At 37.0% G+C, this 20,898-nt stretch overlaps 1 protein-coding gene across 1 annotated transcript in view; it reads right to left on the reverse strand.

The window, feature by feature from the left end:
• LOC142355155 (uncharacterized) overlaps window positions 1-20,452 on the reverse strand; it is a 46,158-nt gene extending 25,706 nt beyond the window's left edge. The window contains exons 1-2 of the mRNA XM_075407409.1: window positions 20,361-20,452; window positions 17,129-19,417 (exon numbers count right to left, since the gene is read on the reverse strand). Coding sequence (XP_075263524.1) covers window positions 17,165-18,370 — 1,206 coding nt within the window. The 5' untranslated portion in view covers window positions 18,371-19,417; window positions 20,361-20,452 and the 3' untranslated portion in view covers window positions 17,129-17,164. The remainder of the gene's footprint in view (window positions 1-17,128; window positions 19,418-20,360) is intronic.
• Window positions 20,453-20,898: the final 446 nt, after the last annotated feature.

Consider the following 20,898-nt stretch of genomic DNA (forward strand, 5'->3'; position numbering starts at 1 on the left):
GTATTATAATCAATTCACAATACCCATGCCTCAGGGGCTCGTGGGACTCTATAAAACTGGATTGAGAGTTGACAAAGTTAACAATTCTGTCACAACACTCAAGCACCATCTCAGTAGAAAAAGATTGAGAAACGCTGCAACAAAAAAGATAAATAGATGCGACAAAAATCAAAATCGTTTTCGAAAATTAGTGACATCAAATTTAGTACAACAGTTAATCGTACATCAAAATCTTCAATATTTTCATACTATTTATTGTTGGAAGCCGGGCAACAATGTCTCCTATTTACACTAAACCCCAACGTGTCAAACGAGCATCAAGCCATGTGAATTCCGCCGAAGGAAGCCAAGATTTAAATTCTTAGGAGTTTTGAAAATAATTGATCTCGCTGTAAATAACAACAGATGCAATCTCTGCTCACAATTCGATAGAAAAACTTTGAACACTTTGAATTCTATGAATACCTAAAATAGTGTCAAGGCCACAAAGACTAAAAATATTAATAGCTTCTCGCCTGAGAAAGAAGTTTCAATAAAACGTCAAGAGGGTGTGAATTCTTTGCAGCTTCTGAGCTTTGTCTCAGCAGTTTTTAGGGTGAACACTTTGAGAAATATTAGGAAATTGAACGAATTTAACTGCTTTGATTCTGGATTTCTTTACAAGATTACCAGAAGAGTCAGCCGAAATTAAGCAAAAATAGCAACCTAGAAGCAACCTTTTCTCTTGTGAAAAAAAAAAGTATTTTTGTCATTGATTACGTTTTATGATTCTGAAATTAGCAGAAAGAAACACATTGAGAAAAATTTTTAGAACACCAACGAAACAGTGAAAAACAGCAAATCTTCAACTAAACTTCGAACTTCAACTAGTGAAACGCGTTTGCACATTATGTTCCGAACCCACTCATCTACAATTCAATTTTAATTCTCTACCAAATGAGGAAAACATAAGGAACTTTCAAAATTTCACATATTGCTCGAAAGTAAACGGAGTTTAAAAATCTTTTCAACTCCAACCACTAAATGAACTATAAAATGACGCGTTAGTGGGACCATGAGATCTGCCAATAATGAGACCACAAGTTAGAAAAATATTAAATGCAACAAAAACGTGATGTATATTCAAACCAAAAACACCCTAAAAAATTCCCAATGGCATCATACAAAACTTAAACTAAAGAGATTAACTTCTACTTCATTGATTCGCTATCAGAGCAGAAAGGGGCAGTTTTCAAAACTAGGATCATTCTAGGATAAACAGCTGTAAGTAAAAAAAAATTAGTTACACTATCTTTTATAATTCCATAGCAAACAATTGAGACCTATATTTGTCCAGAAATTTAAACGTAACTAAAAAACGAGCGACAAATACAGAAAAAATTTCAAAAAAAAGATTATTTTCTTAGAGAAAACGATGAAGCAGCCGTTAAAACTAATAATTGGTCCCTAAAAAAACTAAAAATGGGCAATTGCACATTCATTCAACGCCAATTGGACGTGTCAATAGGTAAATATTAAGAAAAAGAAACCAAAATAACCTCTAAAAAAGTGAATATTCAAAAATCAACAATTTTGTTTCAAAACTCGTATCAAGGCCAGGAAACCATTAATTAAAGAAACTCGTAGAATGATTGCAAAACAAGTCCTCTGTTCAGCTTAGACCTCTCTGTTCAATGTCATTGAGCTCTCTTTGTAAAGGGACAGCAAGAAAAAACAATAAAAACCATTATCTCAACCCAAAAGCCATCATTCAAAACATAAAACAAACAGAGAAGTTGATGTCTTGATCAGCATTATTGTTTAGCGCATGTGATCAGATTTGTTCGTGATGAGATAAAGGTACATAATGACAAAATAGGATAGCAAAAGTGGCTAAGTTCGAATCTTCCTTTGTTTAAAGGAATTGATTCAAAAGTCATTAGATACATTCGCTTTAAGCAGCAGTCATTAACTAGTTTCTTTTATACATGCAAAGAAAACCGACCGATGCTAGTCATTATCCAAATATGACTAAAAAACTACAAAATACTAACGAAAAAACAGAGTAAACTTCTGAAAACGGTGTCACCGCCGTTACAACTATAAGCTTATCTCAATAAAAAAATCAAAAAAATTAAAATTTGCCGTTTTCAAGGCCCAAAGAACTTGTCCTTAATGTCATAATTTGACCAAGAAACGAGAACGAATTGTCATGACAACTCGTAGTTCCAAAAGCAGAAACCATTAGTTAAAATCCCGCGATAAAGATCAAGTTCTATAAAGTGCGATTTGCTTTTACTGACTCAGCTACAATCATACAAAAATCAGTCAAGAAATTTCAAAGTTCACTGATGTTTTCTTTAAACAAAAACATCCAAAATTCTAGGAGACATTTGATATTAAACAGTATTCTGTTGGTTCACTTATACTAGCTAAAGACGAAAGCTAGATTTTTGAATAGTGAGACTATATCTTGAGACTGCAAAGAAGCCGCCTAAGCGCTTACAAAACACAAGATTTTTCAAAGCATAGCAAAACACTTTGTCAAACATATACATATAGAATTTTTCATAATTACTTCTTGATTTTAAATCGTTGTCCTTCTTAACTAACATAAAAAAAACTGAAAAACGGCCAAGCCTCAGTGCAATTGGAACTTTTTTGATTATGAAGTTCCTCGATGATACCAAAACCAGCTATTATATTGCTTAGTGGTAAAGAAGAAACAATATCCGATCCAAAAGTTAGCTAAAAAGATAACCTTTGCGAAAAAACATTGTATTAAAAAGAAATAAAGATTTTGAATAATTATCGAGTCAAGTTATCAAAACAACCGAAAACGTTAAGCTCAGAAGACTCTCTTAGAAAGCAGTAAATTCTTTAGAAAATACAGAGAAAAACGGCCAAGCCTCAGTGCAATTGGAACTTTTTTGATTATGAAGTTCCTCGATGATACCAAAACCAGCTATTATATTGCTTAGTGGTAAAGAAGAAACAATATCCGATCCAAAAGTTAGCTAAAAAGATAACCTTTGCGAAAAAACATTGTATTAAAAAGAAATAAAGATTTTGAATAATTATCGAGTCAAGTTATCAAAACAACCGAAAACGTTAAGCTCAGAAGACTCTCTTAGGAAGCAGTAAATTCTTTAGAAAATACAGAGATTGCGTCAACGGAGTTCAGGTATTTACTTCTGACAAATTTCATCAAATTCGGCTAAAGTAGCATATTTGCTGCCATTGTTGATATTTGAGAAGTCTGAACATCGAATAAAACTTAGCAGCAATCTTAGCCGAGAAGTTGAATCACACATTTTAAAAACCCTCCTTTACTTTCAAAAGTAAAACCAATCAGACTTTTTAACACATTTTAGCAAAATTGACGAAGATTTTATGGGCGAAAATTACAGAATGAATTCTTTGTGGAATCGGAACATCAATTCCTCAAAAATGCGAAAATCAAAAGAAATGTTCCTGTATTTAACGCTGGATGGGCTTTCTAATGATGCCACTCACAATACTCTACAATAATTACATCGATCCGCCAAAAAATGGCAGAAGAAAAGAACCAGTTGAGCATATAGTTGATCTCCGAACTAAGTGGGGTAGGAACAATTGCTCACTAACATTTGTTATCAGATGCGGTCATGATTGACTCCTGCTCTAAACAATTGATGGATGCATTATAATAACCTAGCGTAGAAATTTTGTTAAACGCTTACATTAGAGTGGGGTGCCAGTAGCAGCTATCAACGCAGAACCTCTTGTAATAATTCTGTCTTCCAATCTCACAAATGCATTCAAACACATGATCCGCAAGACAAAGCCGTCTCAAAAAAATTGGTCGCACATCAACTGTCCTTCAAGGCTACGAAAAACTACGCAGTAGGAGAACTAATTTTTTTTAGATAACAAATTCCTGAAATTTAACCAGAACTTGAATCGGATGAAGTTCCACGTGCATTTAAGTTGCTCTTTTGATTTCAACAAGCAAGACGAAAATAGAAAAATAGAAACAAATTTTACACCGAGTCTTGAGCACCCTAGATTGATCCCCCCACTAACTTTTTTTTTGCTGTTATCATATCAGAAGCACTGTGTACGTGAGCAAATCAATTATCTAGTGGTTCTTCAGCAGTTTGTGGACCCCAAACCGTAGAGATCTAACCAAAACAACCCCGCCCTTGTTTTATTTATCTGTTGGGAAAAAAACTTGATAAGCATTTGCACATTCAATGTTAATCAGATAAAACAGTTATGAAAACTAGAGAAAGCAGGAAAGTTTTGTTAACTGAGACTGACATTACTACAGAGCTTAGTAAGAGGGCAAAACAAAGCAATTTATCTTCGGGGTTGACTCAGCAAATGAATAATTTAATAATTGATGACACTGCTTCCCGCTTTCAAGTGCCCGCCAAAACAACACTTTTCTACCCCGACAAAAATGATAAACTGTACCAGATATCTGTTATCGAATATCATCTCTAAAATTAGAGATGATGAAAGAAAAACTAAAATTAGATACGACCAGTGGGGACCAAACTTTGATGAGATGGTGTGCTCCAAATCAATATGGGCCTACTCGCAATTTACGCTTTTAACTGTCTAAAGTAAAAAAGATACCAAGCAATTTAGCGAAGCGGATAGACAAGATTGTGCAATCCGCGAGTTCAGCAAACCTAGCTGCAACAGATATAAATCTATTGAACTCCCAGATCTCCGAACCATCAGCAGTAAGCATATCCCTACCCTAAGGTTCATTCCTGTAAAGTTTCGAGTGAGATGGTCAAAATTACTAACATCCGTTATCGATGCTTGCATTTCACACGCGCAATCGTTAGAAAATTGGAAAAAATTCTTTGCAATAAGCAAATGTGTTCTACGTGCGTCTAATCGTGGGGGTAAGAAGCACAAGCAGCAGAAACATAAACAGTTGTTGAGCAGACTCGAGCGATGGAAATCAGGTGAATAGGCTGCACTGTGGTACGAGGCGGCCTCAATGAAGCAGTCAAGTAAAACTAGCAATGAGTCAATAGACGCTTTAGCAAGCCGCGCTAAATCTTTTGGCCTGCAAGAGCAGTTTGACAGGGCAGCAAAAATTCTGTCTTCTGACGGCGTTGCTCCTGACAATGCTGCAACGTTGAATGAACCTAAAAAGCTCCACCCTAAGGAAAAGAAACTTGATCACCAATTTGATCAAGATGCTAACACGATTGCATATCAATTTGACGAGGCGTCAGTATTCTTAAAATGGAGTTGTTCTCCAAATTAACTGCAGCTGGGCAGTCAAAATTGTATTTCGAGCACCTGCTGCATGCGGTGCTCCTGATCAATCAAAGCGAGCAATCACTAGTTTAACAAAATTTGTCAACTTAGCCAGCAGGGGTTAGCTTCCCTAATTCGATGTTCCTATACTATGTAGTGCAACACTAACTGCATTGAAAGGTGGGGTCCGTCCTATTGCTGTTGGGGAAGTCATTCGACGTCTAATTGCTGAATGCATAGCTCGTGAAACGAATTCAGAAGCTGCTGATCTATTTAACACAAAACAATTGGGAGTAGCAGTCAAGGGTGGTAAGAAGGCATAGTACATGCAACAAGAATTTCCTTTGAAAAACTGCAAAAATTCCGGAATATTGCAGATTGATTTCAAAATTGCCTTCAATTCGGTAAAAAGAGGCAAGGTTTTGGAAGCAGTCGCAAAATTCTTACCTTTTGATGCCCCTTTTGCGAGTTTTTGCTATTCACAACACAATCATTTGCATTTTAACAACACATATTTAAGTAGCCAATCGGGAATACAACAAGGGGATCTTTTGGGGCCGCTTCGCTTTTGTTTTCACTAGTTCTGTGGCCAATCGTTTTAGAAATTGAAACGAAGTTACCAAATCTGGTACTGCGTAATTGGTATTTGGATGATGGCATCCTTGCTGGTACCCACCAATAACTTTGCACAGCATTGAATTTGTTGACAAATTTGGGTGAAGGATGCGGTTTAGAGTTCAGAATGGAAAATTGTTAGCTTTGGTCACCCGTTCTTCTGAACGCTATAGATAACAGAGTAAAGAGAAACAGCAAAGAAGGACTGAAGATCTTGGGCGCTGCCATCGGCAATTCTAGCTCTGTTGCTGCATCTTTGAGGAAAAGAGTCAACAAAAACAAAATAGAAAAACTGCTCGACAACCTGGGGTATCTAGACGACCCACATCATGCACCTGGAATTCTTCGAAGCTGACTTGGCGCCCCAAAGATGGTATATTCCTTGCGATGTAACACTCCATCTGACGAAACCTCTGTTATTTTGCAGGGTTTTGACTACCTTCAGAGAACAACATTTGAGAATGTGTTAGGCACCGTTATAAGTGACATTGCTTGGAAGCAGGCTTGTCTACCAATAAGCAAAACTAGCGTTGGAATTAGACAAGAAGTTCTTGACCAATTGAAAGCGGCGTTTGTTGGGTCAGTATCGCAGGCAGACGGTTTAATAAAACAATTGACCGGTGAGAAATTTACAGACAACCAAATTTTCAAAGAAACATTGGAACTGAAGAATCTGGAAATTAGCCAATATACACAACACAAGAATCAGGAGGCACTTGACGATGCTGCTTTTTCTGACCTTCTTGGTAATCAGATTTCAAATCGAGAGAAAGCTCGTTTGCGTTTACTAACGTTGCCCCAATCTGGTGCCTGGCTTTCCGCATCTCCAATCCCTAGTCTGGGCCTTCACCTTCAGCCAAATGATTTAAGAGTCGCATTGAAGTATCGGATTGTTGTTCCATTATACATTGAGGAACAAAAATGCCCTTACTGTCAAAACGGCAGACTGAACAAGCTAGGCGATCACGCTTTAGGCTTCCATGGTCTGGGGGAAAATATAGCGGCACGATAGAGTGAGGGATAGAATATTTACTGCCTGCTCGACCGCAAACTTAGCCCCCGTCTGCGAACAGAAAAATTTGATTCCGGATATTAACTCAAGGCCAGGAGACATATACTTGCCCAGCTGGTCAGTGGGACAACTATCTGCGTTGGATGTAACCATAATTTCCCACAGCAGCCCAGTCTAATTTCAGATGCGGCGAGGAGGTGTGGTTTTGCTCTGACAAATGCTGAAGGTAGGAAATTTGAACAATATGCCCGAAAATGTACCGAAATAGGTAGCCAATTTGTACCACTAGCGTTTGAATAATTCGGGGTTTTCTCAAATTTGGTTCGAAAAACTTTGAACGTATAGCCTTGCTTGCCGATAACCGAATCTTTCAACCAGCTGGTTTATCAATTGCCTACAATCAATTATCTCAAGGAGTCTCAGTGACTTTAATGAGAGGATCAGCCACAATGCTGATCACCAGTGATCCCCTGTTATAAGACTCATTTCTGCGACAACAACCTCAGCCCCACTATAGTTACACAATAGTTAATTTACAGTCTTGGCTCCCCAATTTTAGTTGTCCAGTCATTGCTGTGCGCGAACTTGTTTGTCACTCAATGAGGGGGGACAATGCTCATTTATTCCGTTCAAGCCGATTGTGTGGGTTGATGATGACGAAATTTTGAAGACCCCATTGTGAGGGTTTCTGGGAGCAAACAAAAGGCAAATACTCATTTGCGTGGGCACCATGGTGATTTGTGCGCACAAGGCTGATCGCAAGAAAACTTTCTCAGAATGGACTGAACTTAGAAATGATTGCAACCATGAGTTCCCCAACCAAGCATACCTTTAATTTATGATTTACGTACTTTATCCGAGCATAATAATCATTCTAACAATTAGAATTTCAAAACACGAAATGAATGATGTGATATGCTGCTCGTTTGCATTCTTTTTAACGAAATTTTTTCGAAAAGGTAAATGACTATTCTGCAAACTTTTTTCCATGTACGTAATTTGAATTGAGGAACTTATAATTGTGATACCCGATTTTTTTACATCAATTCTGGATCAAAATTAGATGTTTCTTGCAAATTTTATTTTTCTGCAAGGTCTACAAAATTTGGGGAATATGGTACTTTATCTAATTCTCATTATCGTCTATCGTATAATATACAAGGGAGACATGCTTTCTGTTGGCTATCAATTTTATGATAATTTGCTTTGTCGTGTTTGCTAATAACAAGGAAGATGGATTCACTTTCCTTTACCACATTGTACTACAACTATAGTGTGGTATCAGGTGGGGAGCCAATTCCATTGCAACTCATGCCCTCTCTTTTCTCTTCCAACCGCATTCTATCCCGGGGCTTTCTTAACTACTGTTACTCGGTTTAGACTTTATAAATCAATTAGCCATTCTCCGACATTTGGACCAGACTTGCCAACTAATTTATAGCTTATAAAACGAGTCGCCATTTATGTCAAATCCGCTGCGAATCTTTGGATCTCTCTAGTCATGAAAACTGAACAATTCTGTAGACAATCAACCTGGATTTGTAAAAATAATCTACCTTTATCTGAGATATGAAATCTTTAGAAAACATGTTAATTACTGCTTCACATTCAAGACACTCCAAAACATATAGCGGGCTATTTGTATATTTTCAGAAATGCCGGTGGACATAATAAAAATAGTAAAATATAAATCAGTGAGGTCCACAATGCTTGACTTTGCTTGACTTTGCTCGCGGAAACCTTGGTTTTCCACACTAATTGCTCCGACCCCCACTTTAGTGGGGAGGGAGGAACTATATACTCAACTGTGTTTTTTTTGTTCAGTCAATTTTGACCGATCGATATTTTCATCGTACAGAATTGTGAGTGGTATCATTAAAAAGCACGTACATCCTAGAATATGGATTTAAAAAGATTTTTTCGATTTTCGTATTTTACAGGGAATTATAGAGAATTAAAATTTTGTGAACAGTCAACTGTTTTTGTTGAAATTTTCACCGTAATTTTTGCTAAAAATTGGCACAATTTCGGTAAAATAATTTAAAATAAATCTAAATTTTTAACGGTAGAGTGTTATTGTAACCGTTAAAGATAGAAAAGCGTAGCTGAATTGTTTTTATGAAGTTTTTTTGGCTAAAATTTGTCTGTAAAATTTTCAAAATTCGAATTTTTTCATCAAAAATTGGCACAAAATGTGCTTTTTCGTTCCAATTTGTAAAAGTTTACCAGACGTAGTGACCTAGAAACCTTACCAGAGACTCTAACTTATAACCTACAAAAGAGCGCTAGCTGAATTTAGGCGCCCTATGAAAGTCTTCTGGAATTAAATTTTTGCCGTTTCTTGCATCTATATCTCGATAAATATACAAAATGCATCGCTGTTTTTTTAATATTTGAAGAATTTCACGCAACAATTGGTCTAATTCGCAAACACTTGGAACACTTGGGCAGTTTGTTGGGCGAGCTGCAAACCAGAAACTTTCAATTTTTATTATAGTGCCGCCTTCTTTCAAACAATTTGCTTTTATTTTTTAATGTTGATTATTGACAAAATTTTTCATTCACGGATCCATTAATGAACAGCTCTCATTTAAGTAAACATGAGACTGAATGTAGATAGACTCTGTTTTCCGAGAATCATAGGTTTTTTATGGCTTTGAGGAAGAGTTTTAGTAAACTTCAACTGAATTCTTGTGTTTTGCCTTCCATTGTTATTGTTTTTGCAGTCTCCTTTTTAAATCTAACCAATCGAGGATCCAAATGGCTTCCTCAAGAGGTGTAATTGAACCTTTAGCATGCTTTCGCTTGTTACCTAATTTCTCTTATGTTATTGAATGTTTATGTTTTAAGGAAATTTCATTGATTTTTTGAATTGTCATTTTCTTTTATTTTAGACAATTTTTGCGTATTCTGTATCAATACAGTTCACGCTTTCTTCCCCATAGAGTGCAATCGAAATTTTTGGCGGATTTGGTTTAAACGGAAGGTTTTCTTGCTCTTGGTACTACGAGTTTTTATACAAAACTTCATGATTTTTTTTGCATAATTGCCCATTTTTGCTGTTGTTTTTGTTTCCTTGTTAAATTGTCACAATAGTTATCAGTCTAACTGAAAAAAGCTTTACAAAACTTGGAATTGAATATTTTTTTGTTTTCAGTACATATGGTTTTAAGGGCTGCAACACCATTCTCTTGCAGAATTTGGTAGAGTTTTTTATTTTTGCCTTCTGTTTGTTGTTCGTTTTTGTTGTCGTATGACAAATAATTGGTGATGAAAGTTCTCCGTGGCCAACTATAAATAAATCATGGAACTTAATAGCTGATATCTGTAAATAGCTAATGGTTTTTTTGACTTTCAAATTATATTCCTAAATAGAGAGTAATAGTATTCTTCAACTTATCCCTTTTTGTTCAGATTTGCGTTTCTTTTCGTATTTTACAATGTTGTATCATTTTTGTAACTTCGCATTTATTAGAGCTCTGTTTGATTTTTTGTTGAACCAAACAATAAATTCTCTGATGTTTAAACGTTTTGACTGATGTCTTCAGGGCTTAGACAACTTGTTTCAGAAGAATTTTGTGAAACTTTTCATTTTTTGTGGTTCTTTTTGCTGTCAATTTGGGATAGTCGTATTACAAAAAGACTTTATGGTAACCAAACGAGACGCAAATGAAGATTTTAAGTTCTCCTGGATAATTATTTATTAGAAATTTAATGGTTTCAACAATCTGGTTTAGTAAAGTTTTGTGAAATTTTTTTGTTCAGCTTGTACCTAAAGTTATTGTGTTGTCCGATGATTTAGTCTCATCAATAACAGGCGCAGTTAGTTTTCCAGTTAATTGCAAGACAAACTGTCTACACTTTTAGTTGAAAACTTTTGTTGTCTATGAATTTTGAAAATATTTTTTTTTAAAAAAAGACGTTAGATTTTTGAGAATTGCCAATCCTATTTCTGTTAACTTGTAGCTTAGCATCTCTAATGACAGGTCACGTCATTTATCTATTGAAATACATTTTTCTTTTCCTAACGGTTTTATCTTCCTGAAATGGTCTTTTTGCTTGGTAAAACCAGTTTTCATAAAATATTTGTGATTTTTGCATATTCACCATTTTCGTAGGTTTTTGTTTTCTTTTCACAGTATTTCAATAATGGGCGTCAATTGATTCACACATTTTTTCACTTTAAAAAAACGCAATCAAAGATTTTCAATGTTTTTAATGAACAGCACAATTTTAATTGGCTGGGACATCGTTTTCGCGCAAATTTTTTCGTGCAAATTCTTCCTTTTTGCCTGTTTTCGTCGTTCTTCTTGCAGTCATATGACATATCCTGGATAGTGAAAGGTCTCAGTCGCTCTCTGTGGTGGTAAAAAAGAATCTCTCAATGATTTCATTTGTTGTTTTATTAAGTTTTGCCCTTTTGCTCATTTCTTGTCGACTTGTTACGAAGTTGCATTGAGAATAAGTTCCATATTTTGTTCTAATAAAGTACGGTTTAACCTTCTTAGTGTAAGTTTTATCTGACGCCATCTTGATTTGGTTTTTCAATATTTCAAAAAATGGACAACGAGTTTTGGTCGTAATTAATATTTGAAACTATTTGATTTTTATCCCCGTCTTCTCTGGTAGTCATGTTATGGTAGTCACAGGTCTCATAGGCCCTCTAAGGTAGATTGTTTTATTCATTTATTAGTTTGTTGAACGACATGTTGCCGTGTTAATTTTTTAATCCTCATTTGGTAGACAATTAAGTGAAAATGTAGATGAGCGGGGTCGGAACTTAATGTGCGAACGCACATTACCGAGCCTCCTTGTATTCTTTAAGTATCAAAGGATTTTGCTTCTGTGTCGTTTGATCGAAAGCTTTCTTGAAACTGTTTCTGTCCAGGATTTCAAAGTAACATTTGGCTTTTGATCAAGTCACTTGGGCTCTATCTTCGAATTTCATTTTTCAGTACTGAATATCATTTTTAATTTTGAAAAGTGCTAGTTCAGTGCTGAAAGGTACTCAATAAATACTGTACGTCCGCGTTGTCCTATTAGATTTTTGTACAGAAGACTCAGACCCAAAAACTCGTAATGGTTTCAGACTGAATTTGAAGGCTTTAATTTGGTCTACCCGGCTTTAAACTACGGACTTGTTAGAATCATGGGAGCTCTTGATGGGGGAACAAATACTGGTGGCATGTCACAAAACTACGAAATTAGAAGGAGCATTCATTGTAAAAGCAAATTGAAGGCGACAATGCAATCAGACAAAACACCCCCTGTGAAGAACAACCCTGCCTGTTGCAAAAAGCAATCACTAAATGCCAATCAGCTAATTGCCTGTGCCCACGTCATTAGTACACCTTTGTCATCAAAAACCACCACCCCATCTACCCCCACATTCCCAATGCGAATGCCTCAATCTACTCCCAGGAAATTTTGCTAACCTCTTTAGTTAAATCCAATTTCAAATCCCCTATAAATGACTTCCAAAAGTTGCAAATCAATTCCACGGCGCCTATGAAGCGACCCGCAATTTGGGTAATTGCTTTTTGGTGTCCTTCAAATTAGGGTTATAGAAGGAGCGCTAGAGGGTGCAATCAAGACGCTTATTGGACCCATTCGGCGTGTGCATTGAAGCTTCTAGCAGTTATACAACTAAAAGGCTATTCAAGATGTCAAAATGGACACATTTCAAGTGTCACAATGATGATTTAATTGGATCGTGGTATTGAGAAATTGCCTCTACGGGGTTATAACTCAGACAGTGGCCATTAATTGGTCTGTTCGCTTTACATTTAAGAAAGCAGAAGAGTGAAAGACGAACCGTTTTAACCCCAATCTATTCAGAAGAAATCGGCATTTTGACCTCTACCTTCACCTCTGTAATCCCTGCATTAATCCGTCTTAATGTCTGTGCCAACAAAAATCTGTGTAAATAGGGAACATAGAAAATTCCCCTCAAGCATGACTTACGCCAGCAATAATACAAAAATAACTGATGGCAGTGGAAAATTTAAAGAATACAGTTAACGGGTTTACTAGAGTATAGATCTTATTGCTAGTTGTGATATTGAGGTGAGATATTTCTAATGAAATTCAAATATGAACGATTTGGAAGCCCCAAGATTGATTAAATTAACGATTCAATTCTCAAAAGTAGTTTAGGCGGTTAGTATTCTTTTGAACAGAGTCTATTTTTAACTTATTAGAATTAAGCTGCTGCATTTTGATCATCAGCTAGGCTTTGATTCTTGAAATATTACGAAAATAAGTCCTCTCCAGGGAAACAACAAATATCTTACCAATTGAAAACAACTTTTGACTCAAAATTAAAAATTGTTGTTTGCATTGTCTTACTTTATTTTTCTTTGATAGCCACTAACTAACTATATCGTGACTAAAAGATGAAAATTTTTCATAAATTGTTCCAGAAATTGCAACGAAAACTTGTTTAACCAACTCTCTGTATATCTATTTTTTAATGCGATCATAAACTCATGAGTCCGCCTCTTTGAATCTGTTCTTAAAAAATTGAGACCAGTTTGATGCCCTGTAGCGCGCCTTCGGATCTTACTAAACAAACTCAAACAAGATCGCAACTTCGAATTGAAAAAAGACTAGAATTAGAAATAGAAAAGTTGTACGCAAGTTTTGTTGCCAAGAAGAAGCAGAGAGTTCTTTTTCTCTGCCTTCATGTGAGGCTGTAACTAAGTTCCTCCCACGTGTATTTGAATGGATGGCATGTGCAGCCCACGTGTCACTGACTTCTTGTTCTCATTGGCAATTTGCTGAATATTTTGAAAATTATACTGAAAACTAAGAAAAACACAGAACGCGCATAAAACGCTTGCTATAGAAACAGAAAAAAGCAGCTGTATAATTTCAGCTGCTAAACTGCAGCAGGCCCCGCTGAAATGAATCAATATTAAGCAACCTGTACAATGCAGAGCTCCACGTCAATAAGAATTTGTACTATAAATCATAAGTAGGTACTTTAGTATTTTTGATTGAAGGCGGATTTTTAGGTTGTTTTTTGAGTTTTCTGTTGTATTGCCCCCGCAGCTCTCACAATGAAGACCAGTTTTCTACCAATAGCAGTTGGTGAAGTGTTGAGGCCCTTTGAAGTTTTTGCCGCGCAAAGAGCCAACGTTGAGGCAACAGAGCTGTTTGACACAGTGGAGTTAAGCGTTGCAGTCAGGGCAGGCGCAAAGCAATCACTTATTCTCCTAATATTTTGTATGAGCCAAGCTTGAAATTCAACACATCATCAATTTTTGTTTCTGGAGCGGCTTCAATTTTTTTTTTAATCTTCAAAAATGTAAATTTAAAGTTATAACCACAACAAGAACGTTTGGTTAAATATTTGCATTTTCAAAATCGCCTCGTAAATATATGAATAGTTTGGTCTTTATACTTCAGTAGAAAAAATTCCTAAAGCCTCTTACTTGTCTATCTATTGGAACACGTTCATGCAGTTTGACCATTTCGCTGCTTAGTTTTTCCTTAAATTTGTTTTTAGTTTTCTCTTTTCGGATTTCAATTGGCAAATTATTCCACTTCCTAGAAAAATTTCTGATCAGTGACCTGTCACTCCATTTGGATTGGCACTTATTCTTTGGAAAAAACTGGACAGTTCTGCAGTTTTTGGTCAATTCGTACTTTTCAAGAATCCTGAAAGAGGAGTTTTTGGTTTCTCGACTACTCTGTTTATATTGTGAGAGGAGGTCAAAAAATTTAAGAAGACAAGCTTTTTTAATGAAAAGCTCTGCTGGTAAAATTTTGTCTTTCAGTAATAGATCTCTTGCACTGTCAAACTTTTTGCGCAGGTGGCAAACCTTTATTCCCCAATTTATTTGTTTATTAACTCTTTGAAGTGACATAACCGACAACGATTGAAAAAAAATTGCACTGAAATTGAGATGGGACAAAACAAGTGATTTAAAAAGAACGATTCTTGCTTTTAGTGGTAGAAAATGTCTTACTAAGTAAATTCACCTAATAGCATTTGCCATTTTTGTTAATGTTTTGTTCAGCTGAATGTCAAAATTTAGATTGTTATCAATCATTTTACCTAAATAACGACAACTTGTTTTTGGATCTATGAAAATTCCATTATAATGAAATTGTTCAATGTTTGATTATAATGAAATTGTTCAATTTTTAGTCCAACAACTGCACATTCTGGCAGCTGGTGCTCAGTTCAATCCACTATTTTTCTCCTCTCATCATATCTGTCTTTCGAAAGAAGTTTTACATAGCGAAATGCGTGAGGCGTCCAAGGAAATGATCACTTTGATCCACTACTGTTTTCTATTTCTTATTGGCCATGGATTAATAATTAAAATATATGCCAGATAATGTTCCGAAAAACTTAACGTTAGGTATTTAGACTTTGATCCTTTCTCCGTCTCGGGAGAATATTACAATGAGGTGCTCGATACTTCGGTCGAATTTTTCCAAGAAAACACCTTGCTAAACCAAAAGACGAGTGCATACTGTTGCCCAGAGTAGAAATGCCCATCATCAATCCAGACGTGAAACAGAATTTGAAAAGCGGTTTTGAAATATTGTGCACTTGTACTGGACCTTCTCATTTTGTTGCAGTGCACCCTAAAAGGGTGCAAAAAGACGTCAAAGAATCCTGCAAATGTGAGTTCTTTAGATGATCCTCAGTGTGGATTTTTGAGTGGCACAAAAGTTGATTTTTTATCTACACACCAACAATCGAGCAATCAATTTGGTTGAAGTATTCATTTGTTTCATAGCACCCAACGGCGGCATTAGACAAAATAAATGCGGAAGTTACTCACCATGGTTCACGGAATGACTTTTGCGGAAACTGGTTCATTCTCCGTGCAAAAACAAATAGATGTGCAGTTTGTTTGACGTGTTCAGTTTGTAAATTAGAAGAAATAATATGTTTGTTTGATAGCAGAGGAAACAATTTGATAATAGGAAAAGTCACTCACAATGATGCGTGGAATTATGCTTCTCCGAAGTAAACCTGCTTGACCTGGGCATCGGAGACAATAGGGAGGACGTCAGAGCGGTTTTGTTTGATTGGTTTTAGCATCAGAAACGTTTTGCTCGAAAATGAAGGAACCAATCAACAGCACTCAAAAAACAAAGCAATCCCTAGTCTGTTTAAAAATGTCATTGCAATCAATTTTTTCATCATATAACCGAAAAGCAATTCAAAAAGCTTCTGAAAGCAAAAACGTCAATTTTCAAATGAATAAAAATGTCTGCGAGAAAAGTACCGAGACTTAGAGCATTTTGAACCCATCAAAATCGAGAAGATGCACCAATTCCTTCCATCTGATGAGAGCCCTCTCAGGCGACTCCACCGAATCTTAGTAATCGTTCATGTGGAATTTTTCTAGGACGGCTTAGCTTGCCTCGGGGTACTGATTAACATTGTCACGGGCCGTGCGTTGTAATGCATAATTAGCGCTTATAGGTGAGTCTTTAGCCCCAAATTGTTGGCGCGTGTTTTGACTACAAAATTTTTTGTGGGGTCAAGCCATCAAACGCAGTGATGATGGCTGGTCACAGTCAGCTGGGAAACCCACTTGGAGGAACATAACCTCGATATCTGCCGACACGGTGAATTGATTTTGACGGAACCTAAGTAGCACATGGATTAAGTTTGGAGCAAGTCGGTACCTGTGAGCGAAGACTTGTTCAAGGAAGTACCGTGGTACTTTGCTGCACCATTTAGCACTCAACTTACATTCCCCGGTTTGCTCGGTTTGATTACGAGGTGATGTGGTAGGTACCACTCTTTATCTGACCACCGCTCGACCATATGTGCATCAGGGACTGTAATTACGTAACGCTTATCGAGGTCTTCACTGATGGTCTTTGCATAATTTTCTTTCATTTTTGAGTCTCCCGTGAGCCGCTTCTCGAGGGATTTAAGTTGAACCAGCGACGAAATTAAGTCATAGCTGTAAGAGCTAATTTAGCATTTCAATTGCCAAGACCACGCCTAAGCAGCCCATTGGATTTCATTCAAAGCATCACAGCCTAACTCGAATTAAGTAAGTATTGTGGGCATGATAAAAACGCTTGGTCTAGTCACCTTAATTTCACTCGAAATATCAATTTCAGGAGGAACATTTTTGAGATCATTTTCTCTTATATTGGGTACTATGGTATTGTGAATTTTGGCTGGTCCCAAGAATCGATTTCAACTAAGAATAGATACGAAGAGAAAAAATTGGTACCCAATTATTATCTTATGATATCAAAATTTATGATAACCTGTGTTCAGATGAAATCCCAGCTTGGCTGTCATTCTCATAAGAGTCTGGTGTAGGTGGTGTTAGGCAAGCCTGGATCCGAGGGTGGTTCTGGAATGTCCAAAACAACTTCTGCTCTTCCAACTTCTCCACTTGTGTTAATAGAGGCCCTTCCATGTCTATTGTTGTCACTACTGCTAACTACTGGCAACTGGTGATTACTGTGTACTAACTGATTATAACTAGAACAGGTAGATTGAGTCTGTTGTGCTATTAAGTGCTGTGCATCCGAGGAAGAAGGCACCGCGTACTCCGAGAGGTTCAGAGTAGGGGAACTGCTAGAAGTCGTGCTCTGTCGAATAAGGAAATTATTGCCATTTTGGAGGTAGCGATCGATGTCTTCTGAATCGCTGGAACAGTGGCGTAAGGACATCTGGAACATTTTCATTTTGGGAATGCTAAGCTGGATCATTGGCCCAGCAGAGGAGTTGGCGTTGCTATGGTTACGTGATATGCTGTCGAGGTTATTTTGGGCATCGTCTGGTTCTATCAGCTGAGTTTGCTGCATGTCAGAGGTCTGGAGGTAGAAGTTGCCAAACTTGACAACAGAACTGTTCATGGAACAGTAGGAGGCACTTCTGTATGACATGGAGTCCTGGTTCAGAACCGAAGACTCCAAAGGATGACTTGAGTTGTCAAGGAAAGAATACTTGTTTTTGGACCTCTCCTCACGCTCCAGATAATCTTGGATTGCCCGGTTGTAGATGTCCGTATCGGAAGAAATCATTTTGGACTCGCCAGTTTCGATTCGATCCTTTTCATTGTACATGACAACACATACACACAGCATTATAAACCCGCCTACGCCCATAACTACAGGACCCACGTAGCGGAAGTCGTAGAGTACTGTAAATATAATGTCATCTGTTGGTGATAACTCATCTTTATGATCTTTAGGTGTATCGCCCTCTTCCCAGTGTCTAATTTCCATGATGTAGGGTGATTGGTAGCCAATCAAACAGCCAATCAGACCCACTAAGAAAATCGACATGGCAATTGAAGCTGCTATAAACATGTTCCACGTACACATGATTTTCACAGTTTGGCCTGTTTTAACAATGTGCGACTTCCGATGACGGTGGTGGTGTCGTTTCCGGGAACCTCCACAAGACGGGCCATTCTTTTTGGGTTTGGTCGAGGTTATTTGAGGTTTGGACTTTGGTCTGCCGCTCGAAAGTCGAACTCCAGCACCAACAACTGGCATGTTGGAGTCACCGGAAAGATGGTAGCTGCCCGTTTTCAATTTTGTTAGATTCACGCTTATACTTTCTGGTAACGTTCAAAGTATGCTAATTGTGAAAAAATGTATTTTGTTCACGCCTTAGCATTGTCAAAACATTTGATCTTAAATTAACTACTCAGTTCTGCTCCAAATTTCTGCATTGTTGTTTGATGGCTAACGTCGCCTTTTCGCTGCTTTTTGACGTAACTTCAACTGTTTTGTTTGTGCTCTTCAAGCTGTCACAAATATTTCAACTGTGTATAAAGCCATCAGAAAATGATAAAATTTAGTTCAAAATGCTCGGCTGAAAACAGCAGCCATCATGTTGATGATTCAATGTGTTGTAACCAATTAAAGTCAGACATTTTGGGGGAAAACTCGATAAGCAAGTCGAAGGAAACTCTCTCCCAGGTCTAAAAATGCGTGAAATTGAGGAAATTAGGAGCAGTTGTGTAATAACACATTGATGACGTAACAAGGATAAAAAAGGTTTCAATTTCTCAATTTTGTTGTCACATCTTCTCACATTAGCATAACGGGTCAATGTGTAAATGAAACTCTCACAATATTCACTTTAGGTTTTAACCATCTAACGGAGTAAACAGCGTCTGTGGGGTATTAATTTCACAACTTTTAGTGCCAATTTCAAAAGGAGCGACAATAAGGCATTAAAGAACTCAAGCGCTTTACTGCTTTTTATGCAGAGGGTTTAATTTTCTAGCCTCCAAGTACAAAGAATTGTTATTACTGTTCTGGTGATGGTTATAAGGGAAGGGATTATAAATTAGAAAGAGAGGTCTTTTTGGGAATGAAATGGCAATAGATGGGACAGGGTAGGCGGCAGGGGATTAACTCTAACAGCGAATCAGAGGAACATAAAAAGATTTATTGTAACTCGACCTCAAATATTCTCAACGCCAAATCATACTCTGCATATAAATTTGCCACTAAATTGTAGAAAGACATTAGGAGGAAAAGTTTTGCAAGATAGTGCAGCAAATGTTTTGACACTAGAAGGACACTCTAGCCCTGTAAGGATGGGAATTTTGAGGTTGAGAGAGAAAGAAGAAAAGTACGTGTGGGTGATAGATGAAAGGCTCTAGAGAGGGGGACAAGAGACGGGAAGGAAGAAATGTTTGGCCCGAGGGTTGCAGTTAAGCAATAATCAATGCTATGGGCTGATAGGAATATTGGGGGAGTAGGAACCCTGTACAGCAGCGTAGTCCTTCTCACTCGCACGCGGACAGCACGTGAATACAAGATGTGAGAAATATGAAATTAGTGTGTGACTTATTGTGATGGAGGAACAGTGTGTGGTTTGATGGTGCAGTGAAATCGGGACAAAAAAGCGGAAAGGAGATATACCCTTATAAGAAATTGTGGGTAGAAAAAGTGATTAAAAACGTTCAGACAATAGAAATTTGCCGACGACGTTTTGCTGTATGCCTACAACTGAATGGGAGAGAAAAGGACAGAGGCTTGTACTAGTAGTGTGGTGGTATTGGTAGTTGTGGTAGTGTGGGTAGTATGTTGGGTGTGTAAGTATGAATTTATTCGCATGTTAAGCCTCCTGCACAGTACACTACCATACACACCATTCATCCGCTCATTCAGTTTATTTTCCCTTTAATTAACAACGAATGTTGCTTAAAAAGTAGTGAGGGAATATTTGGATGTTGGCACGCATCTTTTCCAATTGTTAAGCTAGAGAGCAATAATAAGCGAGCGAAGCAAACAAAAATATTACACAAAATATGCAACAATAACAAAGACAGCGGATGAAGAAAAAAACGAAGAAAAATTGTGTTTTTCTTTGATTTGCAATGAAAAATAGCTAAACACACTTCCTAACGTACAATCAGACAAAATTCGTTAGTTTATTTACCGTAAACGACGCAATAACCGCTCACATAATTCTATACTTTTTCTCTCTTTTCTCTCTCTCTCTCTCAAATATATAAATCTAGCCTACCGACTAAACTGTTTGAGGACGTGGCATAGGAAATAAGAACTGCTTTCCAATTTCTGCCAGTAACGTTTGGAGCAAATAGCAGCAGCAGCTACTGACTACTACCACTAAATTAAGAGAAAGATAGCAGGAAAAAAAACAATTGCATATTTTACTATTTCTTATTTTGCTGCCACTGTGTCACCTGGTTTCTCCTAAAATATTAACAAGCGATCCATGATTTACAATAAAATTCAGATATAGCTCCAATTATGCATTTTACACACTCGCCATTTCATAACAGTTTCCCCCTTTCCTTCCGTGTAATAAAATCGAGAGTTGTTTTCCAATTAGGCATTCAATTTTGCACACACATCCAATCAAAAACACATGCTAGTTGCTAGGATTTTGTGACATTAAAGGCGCATTTTATTCAAATTTTCAACACAAATGGCGGCAATGCTCTTTTTGCAGCAATTAAGTTGTGCATCATTTAACTCGAATGAGGGATTCAGTTCTTCTCAGCCCAATCAATAGTTGCTTCAATTGATTTGTTCAATCT

The sequence above is a fragment of the Convolutriloba macropyga genome, unplaced genomic scaffold (assembly GCF_964194025.1).
Source record: "Convolutriloba macropyga unplaced genomic scaffold, txConMacr16.3 SCAFFOLD_1014, whole genome shotgun sequence".
In the NCBI taxonomy this organism is placed as follows: Eukaryota; Metazoa; Xenacoelomorpha; order Acoela; family Convolutidae; genus Convolutriloba; species Convolutriloba macropyga.